At 37.5% G+C, this 19,672-nt stretch overlaps 1 protein-coding gene across 3 annotated transcripts in view; it reads right to left on the minus strand.

Annotated features, from left to right (window-relative positions):
• The window catches only part of Dym (dymeclin), a 543,161-nt gene that overhangs the window by 64,998 nt on the left and 458,491 nt on the right, over positions 1–19,672 (minus strand). For all 3 annotated transcript variants that reach the window (XM_004623641.3, XM_023714738.1, XM_023714739.1), the window contains exons 15-16: positions 17,574–17,756; positions 2,812–2,925 (exon numbers count right to left, since the gene is read on the minus strand). In XM_004623641.3, coding sequence (XP_004623698.1) covers positions 2,812–2,925; positions 17,574–17,756 — 297 coding nt within the window. The remainder of the gene's footprint in view (positions 1–2,811; positions 2,926–17,573; positions 17,757–19,672) is intronic.

Below are 19,672 nucleotides of genomic sequence, written 5' to 3' on the forward strand. Positions count from 1 at the left end.
TTATACCACATCTCAATGGTCTCTGCCTCCAATGCAAGTCATCCAGCCTGTCGTCTTCTTCTGTACTTCTGTCCTTCTACTACTTGTGCACTCACTTTTCTGATCTAATCTCCTGCTTCTTTCTTCTCCCCCAGACACTACTGTGCATATTTAAACCTCCTTTTTTAAAAAATATTTTATTTATTTGGTACAGGGTCTTGCTACGCAGCTCAGACTCATAGTGATCCTCCTGTCTCAGTCTCCCCAGTGCTGGAATTACAGGCGTGTGCCACCAAGCCTGGTTTCAGGGCCCACAAGCCATGCCCAGGGTTCCGAGGTTGACATAGCATGCAGTACCAGGGATCAAACTTGGGACCTTGTGCTTGCCAATCAGGCGCTTAGATCACTAAGCTGTCTCCCCAGCTTTCAATTCTCTTCTTTGTGGTTATTAAACATCCCTACATTCTCAGACCTCTCACTCAGTCTTCTCTCCTTATCTCTCTTCAACTGAAATAGGGATCTCTACTCAGGACTCTTCCTGCCCTCCAACCTTTCAGGAAGGTTGGTATTCTCTTTGCTTTCTTTCTTTTTTTTCAAATTAATTTTATTGAGAAAGAAATAGCAATGAACAGTTTCAAAACAGGTCAGTAGGGCAGTTACAATAATTAATACATCGCATATCGTTGTCTTCATAGTAGTTATTCATAGAACAAGATGCAGACATGATAAACACTATTAGTACATGTCTAAATACTATTAGTACAAATTTCTTTGCTTTCTTTGTTATTCCCTGGCTATTCTTCTTCTCCCCTTAAGTAAACAGCTCTAGTCCCATGAGGCTAACACTAGCTTAGTCTCTTCCTTGTGCCCATTTCCCACTGGCTCTCTGTTTAGTGTCTGACTCAGCCACACTGACTCTCATCTACATCCATATTATTTTGGCTTCTTGTATGCATGGCCAAATCTAGACCATGTTATCACCAAGATCTGTACCACTCTTAAAATTATAGTCTAGAAACACCACTTTTTAATTACTTAAAAAAAATTCTCCTATGCTGTTTGATCTTCTCAAAATCTCTCTTCCTCCATCTTTTCTGTACTATCACTTTCTAACAGTCTCTTAGTATTTCATTTCTTTCTAACTCAGCTGAGACACCAAGGGCCATTATTTTCTAGACCACAGCCACTCTAACCTGCATGGATTTTTAAACAGGTTGACATGATACACAGTACAAATAGATCTGAAGTAATACAAATATGCCTCTGCACACAAACCCATGTCTCATTGTATGAATAGGACTAAGTAAATTCTTTCAGTTTAAAAAAATTATCAGGATATGAATACTATGAAAGTTAGAGGATCAGTGAATTGTAATCTGTTTTTATGCTGTTCCCGCACTGTGGTGCCACGAGTTGATCAACAGAAACATCTGTAGTCTTTGCCCAGAACTGTGTTAATCTCACTGCTGTTTGTGTGCAGTGGAACTTTTGTACACCATTAGGATGACTAATGTGCTGTTATTTTACAAACTGTTATAAGGGAAAACACTTTTTATGTGTAACAATAATATCTCTCAAGCATCCACTAGGCAGTGTGTCTAGTGATAGTGCTGAAAAACACAGAACCCAAATGATAACTGGAGCATAGCTGGTTGTGATAAAATGCAAAAAGAAGGCCAAACATCCAGTTAGGGACTGTGTTGTTCATTTAGGGTAAACCACTGTACAAAATTAGACCTAATGAAGGGTAAACAAAAAAAGAAGTGTTAAAGTAAAACTATGTCACAGTACTATACATTCATGCATCCCTTATTATTATTTTTTAAATTTTTTTTGGCGGAACCAGGGATTGAACTCAGGACCTTGCGCTTGCCAGGGAAGCGCTTATTCCACTGAGCCATCTCCCTGGCCTTTTTTTTTTTTTTTTTAATTTCATGCATCCCTTAAAATATTCCCTTTATACCTTTCTCTATATTATTCTTGAAGTATGGGGCCAGGGAGATGGCTCAGTAGAATAAGCGCTTCCCTGCCAAGCGCAAGGGCCTGAGTTCAATCCTTGGTTCCACAAAAAAAAAAAAGTATGAATTATAAATTGTGGGACCATTATAGGAACACATCTATCACACAAAATATGATTTTTTTTTTTTTTGTGATACCGGGGATCAAACTTAGGACATTGTGCTTTCCAGGAAGGTGCTTATGCTGCCAAGCTATTTCCTATTTTCCTGAAGTCCAGTACGCTCCTTTTCCATGAAATGCTTCTCCTTCCCTTGTTACATCATAGGTGTCTAGAAAATAATGTAGCAATTATGATTAAGGGCTGTGGAGCCAGATTTCTTGCATCTGATCCTCCAGCTCAACCATTTTCTAGTTGTATGGTTTCAGGAAAGTTTTTAACCAGAGTTTTCCTTATCAGAAAAATTCAGATGATAATGGTACCTATTCTAAAGAGTCCTTGTGAGGACAGAATGAGTTGACACATGTACAATAAGAGAACTCTGCACAATACTGAGTATTTTTGCCATCTTCTCATCAACCTTTGATGATACTTGTAAAGCTGAATATATTTCATTGGGTTACAAAAATAAAGTGCATCTTTATTGACAGAATATGCATTAGTATAAGATACAGAAATATGAAGATTTTGCAGTTTTCATTTGAACTGTTGCAGAAGCCACCACAGCTCTGAGTCTATACCAGTGCAGGCAAAACATAGCCTTTCTAGCACAAGTTCTAGGTATGCAGTATGACTTCAGAGCCTGCTCAGACACTGATACTGGTGTCAGGTGAGTCATCAGTAGGAGTTAGGGGGCGTTTCTTTAACCATCTTACCTTTAGTCTGTCTTTGGGTAGCGCAACAACCCCTTGCTTAATGATTTCCAAGACCCGTTCCACTGATAACTCAGCTCCAGCTTGCAGCAGTCTTGAGCTAAAGAAGGTAATCACCTGTAATGGAAAGAGTTCTTTTTAAACAAGTAGTTGCATATGATGTATTTTCAGTAAATGCCTTTGTGACATGGTAGTCAAACCATCATAATTCCATTTCTGAAGTGACATGGCTTCTACTTTACCTATCTTCCCGAATGCAGTCCTTTCTTTTTAGGGCTTGATGGCTATATGAGAGCCAAGCCTGGGTATTCAGGGCTGATCATTCATTCACTCTGAATTAAGTGGCTTCCAAAATTCTGCTCTTTGTTGTGCTGCCCCACCTTGCACTTATATTTCATTTAGAAAGTTCCCAGCAGAAGTAGGAAATAAAAGCTAAATCTTACAACTTGTCAGGTTTGAAGCTTACTAGGAGGTCCTAGAAAAAAGCTTAATAGGAAAGGAACTTTAACTTAATGGCTATAGTGATGTTGTGGGGATTACCGATGAATTTATTTATACACATCATCCTTATCCTTGATTACCAAGGATAATCAACAGAAGCTATAATTACCTTTGTTTCATGTCAGAGCACAGCCTAAATTATGTTGCAAGATGCTAATGCAGTAGCACTCTGGAAATAGCATTTGAATATTTGTCATTAAAAATGACAGAGTGGGAGATACAATTCAGTGGAAGAGTACTTGTCCAGTATGTGTGAGACTCTGGATTTAATCCCTGCACTGCAGAAAAGCAAGCAAGTGAGCGAGCAAGCCAGCCAGCCAGCCAGCGAACCCACCTGCCCCACCCACCGAACCAAACCAAAAATGAAATTCAAATAAATCTAAAAGATTCCTACCATATTTTAGCAAATCATTTTTAAAATCACAATGCTAGTAAATGAAGAAAACTGCCAACCTATTTGTATTTGAGAGTAATACATATCTATTGTCAGACTTGGAAACATGCAAAATTTGTTTTCTAAAGTTGAGCTTTCCTTTTACTTGTTTTCTATTTATAGGTAAATACATAATTCTATGCAGACATTTTAATGTTTTCTTTAAAGTGATCTCTTACATATTAATTATGGTAGGATACAGTGAAGTCTTTTAGTGGAAAGTACACGTCTTTTACAAATGCTACTGCAATTTGTTCTGGAAAGTAAAGCTGCTTTGTGAAGAAAGAAAAAAAAAAGGCATTATAGAGTAGAAGCACACCTGTTAGAAACACATCCTAAGAAGTGGAAAAGTACCAGGCAGTAGGTAGTCTCAGGGCAGATGCCTGAGACTTACAAATGGTTTTCTAATATTTACTAAAAGCAGACATTTGCTATTGGAGGCTTTCTGGCTCACAGTTGTAGATAAGTTATTCTCATAAAGAAGAGTTTTCAGACATGGCTAACCATAAGCGGTAGCTGGGCAGCCTTATGGAATACTGATCTTGGGGCCTAGTCAGAAAACTTCTACTTTGTTTTCTCCATGGGATTTTGATGACAGCCAGAATCTGTAAGTCTCTAAATTTTTCTTATTGTATATGCTACACATTTTTAGAAAGGGGAAAAGGGAAGATGTATATATGCAATATATGCTGTATTTATTTATAAATTATACAACATTTCTCAACATTGTTTTATATATAAAATGTACCTAAAAGAAAAGTGCTGAATTGATGATACAAAAAGCTTTTTTGTATTCATTAAAATATTATTTCAGCTGCTTGGGAGGCTGAATATTACAGGTTTTAGGTCAAATTAGTAAGAACACATCTCAAAAAATAGAAAGGCTCAAAAAAATAAAAATAAAAAATAAAAAGGCTTGGCAATGTAGCTCAGTGATATAGCCCTCTGGCTCAATCTCTAGTATATCAAACCAACAACAACAGAAAACAATTTGATAACTGGCTATCATGTCTTGCTAATCACCAAGGCTTCACATTATCGTCAACAAGTAAAATACACATTCATAGTAAGACACACTGCTTATCTCAGCTGATATAAATCCATAATGGAAACAGTCTTCCGGATAATGTTTATGGAGCCATGTTTTAGAGATGGGTTCATCATTGTTTCTACCTTACAACATGGCACTGGCTCTAGGATGAGAGGGATTATCAGTTCCATCATTATCTTTTGTCATGTGTACTAATACGACATGCAGTATTAAGTTCAATGTGGAGGGTAATACAATACAGTATTTTGTGAAGCCTTGTTTAATGGAATCTAACCATTGTAGCTAGGAACACAACTGTACAATAAAATCATGGGAATAGCAAGAGGAGTGTGTACGAATGTTAAGCCCCACATGCTGGGTCACCTGTGCTTTCCCTAGAATACCCAGAGCTCTGGGGCTGATTCTGGCACAACGTCATGGCCAATACTATTAGTAAAACACAATCTGTGCTTAGATGAACAAATAACGCCACAATATATTCTTCCCATATGCCTCTTGCAACTCCTAGGGTCTGGGCCTAGGAGGTTGCTGACTGAGATAACCAAGCTCAGTGGAGAACAGTGTTCACATACTCAAATATAACACATGGCAACTGAGAGAGTGCTCACACGTCACCTCCCCAAAGATCACAGTGATGTGATGACAGTGCCGTTTTGTTCACTCTGTGGCCTACACTGGCTTGCTTCTGAGTCACAAGAAATTTCCATCCCACCAGAAGAGCTGCAGGGCAGGCATGGGGCTCATGTTCCAAGCAAATTTATTGTTTCAAAAGAGTATTGTGTGTATGTTATTATTTGTTTGTGTTTTTGGTCTTTTTGAGGTAGGGTCTTGCTAAGAAGTTCAGGCTGGCCTTGAGTTCTCTTTGTAGCCCAGGCTGGTCTCAAATTCACAATAATCCTCCTGCCTCAGCATCTGGAGTGCTGGGATTACAGATGTGTACTACCACTCTTGGCTATTTGAATGTTTTAGGGCTGACACTCTAGTTTTTGCATTCAAATTGACACTACTCTAGAAAATGATGAAAAATTACTTTTCAGAAGGGTAATATAATCTACACGTTACTAAGAAGGAAAGGAACCTGTACTAAATGCTTACTATGGACTATGTGTTCTTCATATACATTTATTTCATTCTCACAGAAAATTTATGAGGCTGATAAAATCTGTTTCACAGATAAGTAAATGGGATCAGAAAGAAAAGAGGCCAGACCAGAGTTACATAGGTGCACATCACAGAATGAAGCTCAGGTATTTCTTCTGACTTTGCTATGTCTTTAACAAGCTTACATAGCAAGATGGAGCACAGATTATGTTTTTTGAAATAGAAAATATCTGACATAAAATGTATAGCTTGTTTAGCCTAAATTTTCAGATTGAATTGAACTGAAATATCAGCAAAGAATGTAAAACAATTCAAAGATAAGATCTTATATTTCTCATTGCCAGTTTAGAATTCTGCATACACTAATTTTAGTGATGATGACTAGACAGAAACATTTTAATCACTGTGCACAACACTCATGAAAACTGTGAAAGTGGATACATGTTTCCCTCCAAAATGTGTTCAAGATACAGCCAATAATAAAGGAAAATTAAAGTGGAAAATTTAGCTCAAATGGGAATGAATGCTTTGTTAATATAACTCAAATGCAACCTTTCAAAGGAAAGTACTTTCCCACAGTGCATGTTTTACAACTTCCTCCACCTACTATATTTATGGGCATCTCATGAAATCCGAGTACTGTACAGCATTATACTATGAGCTTTACCTCCCATTATACCATAACTTTGAACCATGACCGTCCAATTTCATGTTCTGATTAATCAGTTGTACTCTTCAAGTAACCACAAAATCACACTTAACTACCTGCCATGAAACTGGTGAATGATCATTACATCATAGATTTACAAAGAGGAAAGGATTTTCAGCTGGGTGTGGTGGTCCAACCCTGTAATCTCAGCAATCTGAAAGGCTGAGGCAGGAGGACCACAAGTTTGAGTCCAGCCTGTACAACTGAGTGAGACCCTGTCACATGCACACATAAACAAACACATGCAATAAAATCAATAAAACAAATGACTTGGGAAGACACACACATACATACACACATACACAGAGACAGAGACAGAGACAGAGAGACAGAAAGAACGAGCAAGACAGTGACAGTACTTTTCTGGGGATGGCAGATACAGGTAAAATAGAGTCAGTATGTGCTAGCCCCACAAATATTCTTCTTTAATAAATAACTACTCTTGCAAGATTCTGAGCTTTCTTTTCTTCATTTTTTACAAATTAATTTTATTGAGAAACAAATAGCAATGAGACAGTTTCAGAACCGATTAATATGACAGTTTCAATAATCAGTACATTGCATATTGTTGTCTTCGTAGTGGTTACTCATAGTAAAAGATGCAGACATGATATCCTGTCCAGATACTATTAGTACAAATCCTTCTCAGTGAATTAAGGGAAAGCAGCTGTATATCTATCCTATTTTGTATACACAGATACAAAATGGTTTTTCATTTATATCCCCTTTTTTTTGTTTAGTTTTGTCAGAGATGGGTATTCCATTGCCATTTAGATATTGTAGGTGTGTGAAGTCAGCAAAATAATCCAATTTAGTCCAGTAGTCCGTAATAGTAGTGGGTTATCTGCAGGACTGGCAATGTCAGAAGTTGCTGATTTAAGCCTTCTACAGCTCAGCATATTAATATGGCTTTACTTTTCATACCTCGTTTTTATACCTTTTTGCTGGATGGTTAAGACCAAGATAAATCAAGACCTATATAACAAGAAATGTAACTTTTGTATCTGACAAGGTCAGTCAAATCTCCTCAGGATTAATCCTGAAACCCTGTACCACAGTTTGTAGATCCTTTGTCAGTGTTAGCCGTGTGAATGAGTCATGGCCATTGCTTGACCAATTTGCTGTCTGTGAAAGCTTGAGAGAATGTTTTCTCTCCATGTGACTCTCCTTAGGCACACTCTACATCATTGATCACTTTCCTCTGTGGCCCAATAATCTCCTTGATCAGAAAATTTGGGACATCACTGAGATACAGGATGTTATAGTACAGGTTCTCTTATGTCCTGAGTCCTCACTGACCTTGAAAAGCTAGGGCCGGGCTGGAGAGATGGCTCAGTGGTCTAAAGCACCTACTTAGAACAAGCTTAGCAAAGCATCAGGGACCGCGGTTCAATCCCCCAGCACCACATGCCAGCCAGCCCGCCCCCTGGTGGGCTGAGCTGGCCTCTCTCTCTCTCTCTCTCTCTCAAATAAATAAATAAATAAAAATTAAAAAAAAAAAAAAAAGAAAAGCTAGGGCCAAAATGTTGGCTGTCCTTGCAGCCTTTCTTTTTCTCTAATTTTTGGTCTACAAACTTAAGTTATTAACTTTCCAGAAGAGAAGCTTAATGATACTATTACTCTATACCATAGGCAGTTGAGCTTAACCTCACTATCTATCTGAGTATGAAACATCTTAGACATGGCATGGAACAGGTATTTTCCATCAAGTATTGGTATGTTAAACTTTAAATCCAAAGGCTAAGCTTTTTGTTCTTAAAAACAATAGTAAACATGTTTTAGAAAGTAAAATACATATTTCATTTCATATTTGTTCTGGTTTTCTCTCAAGTTTCTGTGTTTTAATCAATACATTTATTGACAGCCTCCTTAAGAGATCTCTGGAGGATTTGCAAAGGAAAAGATACTATTTCCTGTCTTCAGCAAAAACATAATGCAACTAGGGAGATAAGACACAGATCAAATGTGATAATTAACAGATTGGACATTATGGTAGAGTAGACTAGGAGCTACTCAAAGTGAAAGCTATACTTTGGTCCTGCCTTGAGTAGTTATTGGCATATGACTTGTAAGGAATTTAATTTTTTCCAGAGGCAGCATCATGCAGCAGTTTAGAACATACCTGGTGTTAGATGGCTTGGGTGTAAATCTAAGCTCTCTTAAAGCCTTGGTAAGTTAAAACTTCTCTATGCTTAATGTCCTGTCTAGAAGTGAAAGAAAAAATGTAGTTCCTGTCTCTTGGTACTGTTGTGAGAATTATTTGCAAAAGGAAAAACACCTTGCACATAGAAAGTGCCACAAAATATTAGGTATCATCATGTGGTATACTTCAGGATTTTCTTTTCTTTCATTTTTTTTTTGGGGGGGGGCAGAACTGGGGATTGAACTCAGGTGCTTGTGAGCCATTTCCCCAGCCCCAGGATTTTCATTTACAAAATAACAAAGATGTCAGTTCTACTCCATAAGAACCAATAAGAACAAAGTTTGTGAAAGTAGTCCATTAACAAAGAACCCATGGATGCCACTACCACTACCAGCTTATCCAATCAATGGGTTCTCTGTTGGAGTTCTATTTCCTGATTTCACACTGCACACTGGAAATAAATTTTTTTCAAAACTGAGTTTGGTGGCAAAGGCCACTTTACTCAAATTAGATAGGATTAATAGGTGAAATGTACTGAAATAAGTCCCAGGAAAGCTTATTAAACAAGATCGTTAATTGCTGAGGGCTAAAACATTCCTTGATTTTTATTTGAATTATGCATAACTCTTTCCTTTCAAAAATGTAATGTTTTATTATTTTTAAATAGTTAATTTACTCAGACCCCTGGTAAATGCAAGGGTCTGAGTTCAAGCCCCTGTTCTCCAAAAAAAGTTAAGGTTCGTACCAGATGAGGGCAGTTTTCTTTTTTAATTTTTAAAACTCATTTTATTTACTTATTTATTTTGTACAGGGTCTTGCTACTCAGCTTGGACTTGCAGGGATCCTCCTGTCTCAGCCTCCCCAGTGCTGAGATTACAGGTGTGCGCAACCATGTCCGGTTTTGGTGGCTGGTGTGGTGTGCCAGTGGTTCTAAGGCTGGCACAGCATGCTGTACTAGGGATCAAACTTGGGTCTTTGCACTTGCCAGGCAGGCTCTTAGACTGCCGAGCTAGCTCTCGAGCCTAGGGCAGTTTTCTTTAGTGTTTTGTTAGAAGAATTTTTTCTATCATGAAATAAATGTTAAATTTTAATAAACACTTTTTCTGTATGTATTGAGATAATTACATGGTTTTTCTTCTGTGTTAATGTGAATTGAATCAGTTTTAAAATGTTGAACCAGTCCTTATTTCTGGGATAAATGTCAATTCACAGTAATGTATTATTCCTTTGATATATGACTAGATTTCATTTTGCTAGGCTTTTGACGACTGCTGCATTCATGTCCATGAGGAACTGATAGCCTGTAGGCAAACTTGGTTTGTTTTTATAAATAAAGTTTTACTGGAATGCAACCATGACCATTTGTTTACATGTAGCTGGTGAAGTACACCAGCAGAGCTGAGCAGCTATGACAGACTGTGCGGCCTCTGGAGGCTAAAATGTTTATTACCTGGTCATTTAGAGAAGGAGAGTGATGCCCTCTGCTTTAGAAACACAATTTTAGAGTGAACCTAAGTAATAAAAGCTTTCTTGTTTAATTTTGACCATTTCAGGAACTCTTGGAACTTTTTTCTGTACATGCAAGTTTCAGTCATGTATGATATAGTATTTGGTACCAGAAATTGATACCAGGACCTCACACAAGGCAGGTAGGTGCTGTGCCAGATATTATTTTCTACTTGAATAAACTTTAGCATTTCTTACAATATACACCTCTTAGTAATAAGTTCTGCTCATTTTTCTTTATTTGAAACAATCTTTATTCTGGTTCACTTTTAAAATATATTTTTGAGGGTATAAATTCTGAATTAGCAAGACATTTTTTTATTTCAGTATTTAAAAGATAATCACTTTAGCTAGGTATGTGTACCTGTAATCCCAGCTACTAAGGAGGCTGAAGCAGGAGAATCAATAGTTCAAGGCTACCCTGGGCAACTTTATGAGGCAATGTCTCACAACAAAAAATTAGAAAGGTGCTGGAATCAGGTAGCTCAGTGCACAGGCCATGGGTTCAATCCCTAGTACAGCCAAAAACATAAAATAACCTCCCAAACAAACAAACAAACAAACACCCAAGGTAAAATGAAAATTCCTTTGTTTTTTTTTTTTTTGGTGGAACCGGGAATTGAACTCAGGCCCTTGCACCTGCCAGGGAAGCAGTTATTCCACTGAGCCATCTCCCCGGTCCCAAAAATTCCAAAACAATAAGAGTGCTGGGAATACAGCTTGGAACTCCATAGATTTAATTCCCAGCCCAGGATGGGCAAGAGGAAATGGTATATGAGGGGAAGGGGAAAGGGCAAGGAGAAGAAGGGAGGGGAGAGAAGGAGGAAGAGAGTGAGAGAGAGCATTATTCCATTATCTGACTTACACAGATTCCGACAAGACTCCTGTTACTGTTTTTTTTATTCTGTTGTACAAACATTGTATGTGACATCTCTCTTTTCTTGGGCTGTATTCAAGACTGTTTTTTCTCTTTCTTCTTTGGTTTTCAGATATTTAAATATGATATATTTTTTTTTTTTAAATGGACATCGTGATTGGTGTTCTCTTGAGATTCTCGGATGTATAGTTTGAAGCCTTTTAGTATTTTGCAAATTCTCAGCCATTCTCTTTACATATTTCTTCTGGCCTGTTCTATATTGTTCTTTCTAGGAGTCCAATTATATTTATATTAGATCATTTGATACTATCCTATAGCTCTTGGGTATTTTGTTTTCATTTTTTATACTGTTTTCTTTTTTCATAATTTCTACTTAGTTTCAAATTCATTCATCTCCCCCATTGCCTATACCTCATCCTACTAAAGAGGTAATCACTATAATTTGTTTCTGCCATGTCCTGCTTTTTACTTCTAGCATTCCAATTTGCTTTTTTCCATACAGTTTTCATCTCTCTGGAATTCTGTATATTTACACATGTTGTCATCTATGCTACTAGGTCAGGAGTTGGCAAACTTTTTTTCTCTGAAGGACCAGATGAGACATATATTAAGGTCTAAGAGTCTTAAAATAGTCTCTGTTCTTTTTATCAAACCTTCATGAACACAAAAGACATTTCTTGGTTCACAATCTGTTGAAAGTCAAGTCATAGGCTGGATTTGGCTCATGAGTCATAGTTTGTTGATTTTAAAGTCCCTGCTTCATGGTTCCAGTTATCACACAGCATAGTTCCGTTGTCTCTTGACAAAGTGATTTGTTTCCTGCTTTTTGTATGTCTTACACTATTTGGTGGAATGTTGGGTATCACAGGTACAACCATAGGTGCTGAGGACCAGCTTCACAAAGTGCAGAGTGGGCAGTGATTGATATTAACAAACTAACGTAAAAATAAATTGAATCAAGAGTCTATCCAAGGCCTAAGTGACTTGTGGCAAGGCCCATGGCTAGCATGGGGACAAAATAATTGCCAGGCCAAAGGTCAGGGCCGAAACCAGTAAACGGTCTGAGAGATCCTGGCATTGCAAAATAAGAGAAATACTACAGCTGAGTATAGAAACCTTACACAACTTTGACTTACTCAGTTTCTTTCTAGCTCAGTAGTCTCAGCAGATAATTAGGCTACTAGTTAACCATGCTCTGTTCCTCTGTACTTTTCCAAAAATGCTCTGTTCTTTACCTCTATAACTTCTGAAGCCCACCAGCACCCCACCTCCATCAAGCAGTGCATTTAATAAAGGCCAGGGACACTGTGCTTCATGGTCTTAGTCCTTCACTGGGCTTTAACCTTCCCTGTTCTCCTTGTAACTGAAATAAAAAATCTATCTATCTATCTATCTATCTATCTATCTATCTATCTATCTATCCATCCATCCATCCATCCATCCATCCATCCATCCATCCATCCATCCATCCGGTCTGTATTTTATTCCTTTATCATATCCTTGAGCAGGAGATTGGTGGTCTTAGGCCCCAGGGCTCCAGTAGTAGACACTGAGGTAAATTCTATGTTGGAACTGGGCAGACCTCTTCTTATGTCTGACTTGGGAATGAGCTAATTTTCTTAGAAGGTGAGCTGGATTTGAGCTTGTCCCAAAAATCAATACCTTGTGACAGTTTCAGCTTTTGGGTCCTTGTCAAGGACGTGCTTGGTTTTAACAGCTCTCTCACTCAGAGAAGCCCAAAACTATCAAATCCCACTAAGTATTTATAGTTCTTCCTAGTTCAGACTCAGCTTACCTAATATACATTATTTTATCAAATTACCATTTATCATAGCAAGGTTGCTGGATGGCATTGCTAACATGCCACCTTCATTAGCTTTCCAGGGAACTGAGCTAGAAACCATTTAATTTCAGTTTCTTTTTTGTTTTTGAGACAGTGTTAAATTCAGAACAAGACAGGGTTGCCCAGACTGGCGTCAAACTCACAATTCTCCCACCTCAGATCCTGAAGTAACTGATGTTAAAAGTATACACCACTGTGAAATGGTCTTATTACACTTTTGCTGATAAGCATCATGAATCTTAAACTCAGTGTTTTACTTTCAAAAAAACAGTACTAGAAGCAAACAGAAATGAAGATGGTCAAATTCTCTTTCTTTCTTTCTTTCTTTCTTTCTTTCTTTCTTTCTTTCTTTCTTTCTTTCTTTCTTTCTTTCTTTCTTTCTTTTGCCGAACCGGGGATTGAACTCAGGCCCTTGCACTTGCCAGGGAAGCACTTATTCCACTGAGCGATCTCTCCAACCCCCAAGATGGACAAATTCTTAAACAGCATGAAGTAGCTTTTTTAGAAATAAGTAAAAAGTCTAAAAGATGCCTTCATAGATAAAAAGAATTTCTGCTTTACATTTGCCTTAGTTACTTTTCTTGTTGTCGAGACAAAATATCCAATATCCTGGGTTAAAGGAGCAAAGATTTATTTAGCTCACACTTGTCGAGGTGTCAGCCCACTTATCAGCTGGCTCCAAGGTAGGGTGGCATGGTGAGGAGAACACTCAGGGCAGGCAGAAAGTAGCAAAGCAACAAGATGGGAGGTAAGACTCCTTCTGTCCCTTATATTATATGCAGGCTAACTGCCCTAGATTGGGTGTAGTATTCACAATTTTAATCCTAGCCAGAATGCTGCCAAAACAATCATAGACTGATTACTAATTACACACTCTAATCTCAGCATTGGACACTCTAGATTCAGCCACCTCTGATAAAGCTCTACAACTGCATGAGGCTTTGGGGGGACATCTAGATACAAACCATAACATTATAATCCTTAAGATTGTTATTAGGCACAAACTGCTAAAAAGGGATAAAGGCTCTGCCTAAACTCTGAAGTTTCTTTGAGAGCTAGGATCAGAGCAGCTCTCTAATCCCTAATCCCTGATGTTTCTACATTGTCAAGCATCTTACCAAAGCACATATTAATTCTTGAATTATAAACCATAATCTATTCAGTCATGAAAGATCATGTGACTTATCAAAGAAAAAGAGGTAACCTGTGTTGGATACCCTTGGGTAGTAATTTGTTGCATGGTCTCATTAACATTAACAACTCTCAATTTGGGAAGGAGGGTATTGGGCTTGAACCCAAGGTCTCAGGCATGCTAGACAAGCAAGTACTCTACCACTGACAGACCTCCCTAACTCTGTATTTCTTAATTTTAAAAGAGACACTTATAGCAATTAAACCTTCAGTTAACATGAACATGGAGCCAGAAAAGAAAAATGAGAAGCAGCTTGAGCATGTTCTCATACATCCTAGCATTAAAAGCCTACATCAGAGTACCGTTCACAATAGTGAGAACTTAAAAACCTGCCTAACAGCATCAAGTCTCAAACGAAGAACTAAACATGATGATAGGAAATGGTGCCGCTACATCATCTTGACTGTACTGATGGCAATTGTACCCAAATGGCTACTATTGTTAATGATACTTACTTGAGGCTGAATGCTATAAGCTTAGGAAAATGAAGAAAGTGTACCTAGCAAAATATTCTGCTATAGTTACAACCCTGAATATACTGTAAAGCCAGTGAACACACAACTATGAATTAACCTGACAGCAAAGAGTTTTAATTTTTATTTCTGTTTATCAGTAATCAATATACAGTAATGATAGGGAGCAGACAACTGATCAGGTTTGCAATAGTATAATCATAGTTGTGAAGACTCCACAGGATTCAGCAGTAGATGCACCCTTTGTGTCCAATATTGAATGCCAGCCCAGGTGAAGCCTGAAGTTGACTTAATTCAGGATCTAACAACTACACAAGACTCTGCTAGGATGAACAAAAGATTTACTTACTTTGGCAAACTCTTCTACAAGAACAGATAAAATTTTAAAAAATATTTTAAAAATCTATATTTCTAAATGTGTAAGAACTGATAGTATAATTCAATGGTACAGTGCTTGCCTAGATGTGTAAGGCCCTGAATTCAATCCCTAGCACTGAAAACAAACAAACAAACAAACAAACACCAAAAAACAAATCAGGAAAACTTCAAATGTTTTTAGCATGAAGAAATGATAGTCAGGTATAGTGTTGCATGCCTGTAATCCCAGCACTTGGGAGGCTGAGGCAAGAGGACTGTCACTAGTTTGGGGTAAGCCTGGGTTACACAATGAGTTCAAGGCTAGCCTGAACTACATAGTGAGACCCTGTCTAAAAACCCAACAAAAACAGAAATGATAAATGTTTAAGGTGATCAATATGCAAATTACTCAAATTTGTTTACTATATATTATAGACACACTGAAATATAACACTGTACCATATAAATTTGTACCATTATTTTGTATTAATTTTTAAAAATATATTTCATACAGGGTCTACAGGATCTCACTACATGGATTGGACTAGTAGTGATCCTTCTGTTTTCAGCCTCTCAAGCACTGGGATTGTAGACACACCACCACACCCTGTCTCATTCACCCTCTCAGCAGGCCCTGGGGGCGGGGCTGGCACAGCACACTGGGGATTGAACTCTGTCCCTGCCCCGCATCTGCCAAAGCAGATGCTTTATCTGCTCAGCTATCTGGCTGGCCCCCTATTGTGTATTAATTTTAAAAACATCTCAGATCACCCTTTTTCCAGAAAGCTAATATTGTGTATGTTCCATCAAGAAGAAGCAATAAACTAATAAAGAGAAAGATGCAGAAGCTGGGTTCAACCAAAGCTGAGAAGTACAATATTCCCAGGAAGCCACTGCAGTCCAACAAGAGAAACAGGGCCCAGTGACTGGCAGGAGACAGGTTCCCAAGGAGCAGACTGTGCACGGATCTGTTTTACCATTTTGAGAGTTTTAGTTTTGTCAGAAAATGTGCAGCTGGGTGAGTGACTGGACATCTGCATTACATGACCAGTAACTCCAGAATGTCCAGAGCAACAGGATAATGAAGTACAGCATGATAAGAAACAGAGAAATAACTAGAAAAACTGACAAAAATTTAAAAAGGCACTTCATAAAAGAGGAAATCCACATAACCAATAAATGTACAAAATACACTCATCCTCATTTATAATCAACATATCACAAGTGAAACTAAAAGCCATTAGTTATAACATTGGCAAAATTAGAATATAAAGCAACAATAATTCTCCTATACCACGGGTTACAGTGGAAAATGGCAGTACTTGAAGGGAAACACTATGGTATGATACACATCACTTAATTTTGATTACTAAGCAGACACCCAAGAGAAAGGCATGTACATATGTTTATTATCCAACTCATATTTATGCTTGTGTGGCAAATTATGAAGTATTTTCTTAAATGTGAATAACACAGAACAGGCTGTAGGCTGTTCAGTTTATTCTGGTCTCTCAACATTGTGAATCACATTAACTATTCAAAAAATGTTCATGGAATCAAATTGATTTGTAAAACACTATTACAGCAACTGAAAATTTAACAAAAATCTTTTTGGAAAGGTCAGGAAGCAAAATTTCATAGAACTGTAAGACTCTTTCAACTACACTAGTAATTAGAGAAATTAAAATAATGAATTATCTTTTTTACAATAAAAGACAAGTATTAAAATAATTTTAATACTTAAAGTTGCAAAAACAGTGAGACAAATCTTCCTATAGGTAACCGTGGAAACACAGAATTACATACAGATGCAAAACTGTACGGTGTACTTGGAATGCAATTTGGCAGACTGCTGAATTTTGAAAACAGAGATCCTCTGCTGTTAAGAACCAGTAAGATTCTAGTTTTAAAGCTATACCAAAACATTATTTAAATATGCAAAATAAAATTTACAAATGTCTCAATTATGAACTGATATGAAACACTAGAAATAATTAAAATTAGTAACAATGGGATAATGCTTAAATATACTATGTTTACAATGTTATAGGAGATTTATAACATAGGCCAGATAGAAATTAAACAATGAGACTTTCAGAAAATTAATGATGCACAGAAAAATAATGATGATCTAAGTGTTAAGCAGAAAATTTAGAACTGTATAAAATAAAGTATGATCTCAATTCTGTTGAACCTGTGTTTATAGAATGAAACAATTGTTACAACAAAGTGCATTGCAAATATAATGCTGAAAGAAGGGACTTTTGTACATGTTCTAGGAAAGTTTGTTGAATATTTCCTGGTATAGTACTTTTTTTAAACATATTTGGCACAGGGTCTCACTACACAGCTTGGACTTACAGTGATCATCCTGCTTTGAGCCTCCCCACTGCTGGGATTACAGGCATGGGCCACCATGCCTGGACTTGGTGGCCAGCTCAGAGTATCTGGCATGTGGTGTGGGAGATTGAACCCTGGTCCCTGTGCTTGTTTAAGCAGGCATGTAGTCAGCTGAGTTATCTAGCTGGCTCTGGTTAAGTACTTTACAAGGTATTGTAAGTAGTTCCATTTATACTTACCAGATCAATATTTTGCATTATATCCTCAAATGAAGGATGAGTTCGAAACTGTTCAAAGAGATCCCGTTTGTAGAGCAGTGCATACACCAAGTTTGGGTTGTGGTGGAGAGAATTTGTCAGGCAGGAATTGATAATTTCCAACATCATTCGAATCACTTCTTCAATAACGTTGAGATCCTGTGCCTTAAAAAAGGAAGGAAATTCCAACAGACTCAGTGTTTTTCTCCTTGCTACAGAAGTAACCAAAACAAGAGTAACTGCTTTCCAACAATATTGAAAAAAAAATCATACACAAGTATCCTTCAATATTATTTCTCTGAAGAATCTTTAAAGCTAGTTTTATCAGTTTCTAAAGGATTTGAGTTGAAAAGTTGTTTGAACTCAGTATGATGCTAGTTAAAAATCTCACATAATAAATCAGATTTACCAATCAGGGGAACATTTGGAACTTAGCTCCTCATTGACACACCTCTGTTTGCGTGCTTACCCTAAATCACTAAACTTTCACAATTTAAGGTTGTGGTGGTACAGGCTTAGTAGTTCCCAGACAAATAATTCAGAAAATGACTTCAGTTCTGTATACTGTCATCTCAATCTTTGTATTTACAGATAAATAGCCTATGTTTTTTTCACAGTTTCAAATTCTTACCTTTGCGAATCTGAGCACAAAATGATTGTCAAAGCAAAATGCAAAGCATTCAGCAACCATTTCAAAGGCATCAGTGAAAAAAAGTTTCAATTAAACATTTTCTAATCCATCTCCCAATTTCTGTCAGGGCACTTGGGTATAGTGTGCTGCCTCTCATCTGGGGCTCACACCCTGTGAGTAGCTGAGCTCCCAGTCATTTCTGTTTCCTGCTCAGCAGGCTCAGTGGCAGTCTGCTCCTTGCCCTGACTGCTTATTCTGTTTCTTGTCCATTAAGAAATACTGATCTCTCTTTGGGTGTGCCTATATGTGTAAAACGTTTTCTTGTTATGGGTTCATCTACTACTATCATGTTTTTAGAATAAAAGGGAGGAGATCAGTCTTCAAATCTTTAACTTACAGAATACCCTCAACCAGTAGTTTTCTCACCCTATCTATCTATCTATCTATCTATCTATCTATCTATCTCACTTGATATTTGTTATGGTCTATGTCTAGATGTCACCAAAAGCCTCACGTGTCATAGAAAGGGTTTTTGGGAATGACTGGATTGTAGGTGTGATACTCATTGGCTTAGCAGAGTTGTGGGAGGGGGTGGCACCAACCAATAGGCTTGTACTCTGGGTGGAATGAAAAGGAAAAGAAGCGAGCTGTACAGCTTTCTACCTGCCATTTGATGAACTCTTTTCTGCTCTGTCCTGACCCTCTGCTGTGGAACCAGCCAATTATGAATTGAAACCTCTACAAACTGTGAGTTAAGACAAACCTTTCCTTCTTTAATTTGTAAGTTTATTTTGCCCTAGCAACGAGAAAGTAATGAAGATAGTGTTTAATTACTAGAGAAGGAAGATACTTCAGAGTTTCAGAATTTTCTTTCAAGTCATATACGATCAACTCGGTGGGAAGTAGGAATACTGAAAAAAAGCCAAAATACTATCTTTCTGTACAACTTATGTTAATATTTCATACACTTGTTTATGTTAAATCCTGATATATTAAATTTTACTTTTGAAATTATATATCTGCTGATAGCCTACAATCTCTGCTTTTAAACGTACTGAGTTCATTACCAATGTTTAAATAATTGGCTGAAACAAACAAGGTAATACACCTAACTCTCAAAGATGACCTGCTCATTTAAACCCAAGCTAGAATACTGATCGTTTATCTTATTCTAAGTCAGAAATGCATAAACTAGAACGTTTAAATCAATAATCATGCTTTGTATTAGTTTTTACTTTGCATCAATTGGACTAAAAGCTGCTTAAGCATTATAACTTTTAGGGCAGGGGAGATAGCTCAGTGGCTTAAGCAACTACCTGAGAGTGAAAATCCTGAGTTTGATCTTTGGTATCAAAAAAAAAAAAGAGGGGGCTGGGGAGATGGCTCAGTGGAATAAGTGCTTCCCTGGCAAGCGCAAGGGCCTGAGTTCAATCCCCAGTTCCGCAAAAAA

This window comes from Octodon degus, unplaced genomic scaffold, assembly GCF_000260255.1.
Source record: "Octodon degus isolate 3935 unplaced genomic scaffold, OctDeg1.0 scaffold00003, whole genome shotgun sequence".
In the NCBI taxonomy this organism is placed as follows: Eukaryota; Metazoa; Chordata; class Mammalia; order Rodentia; family Octodontidae; genus Octodon; species Octodon degus.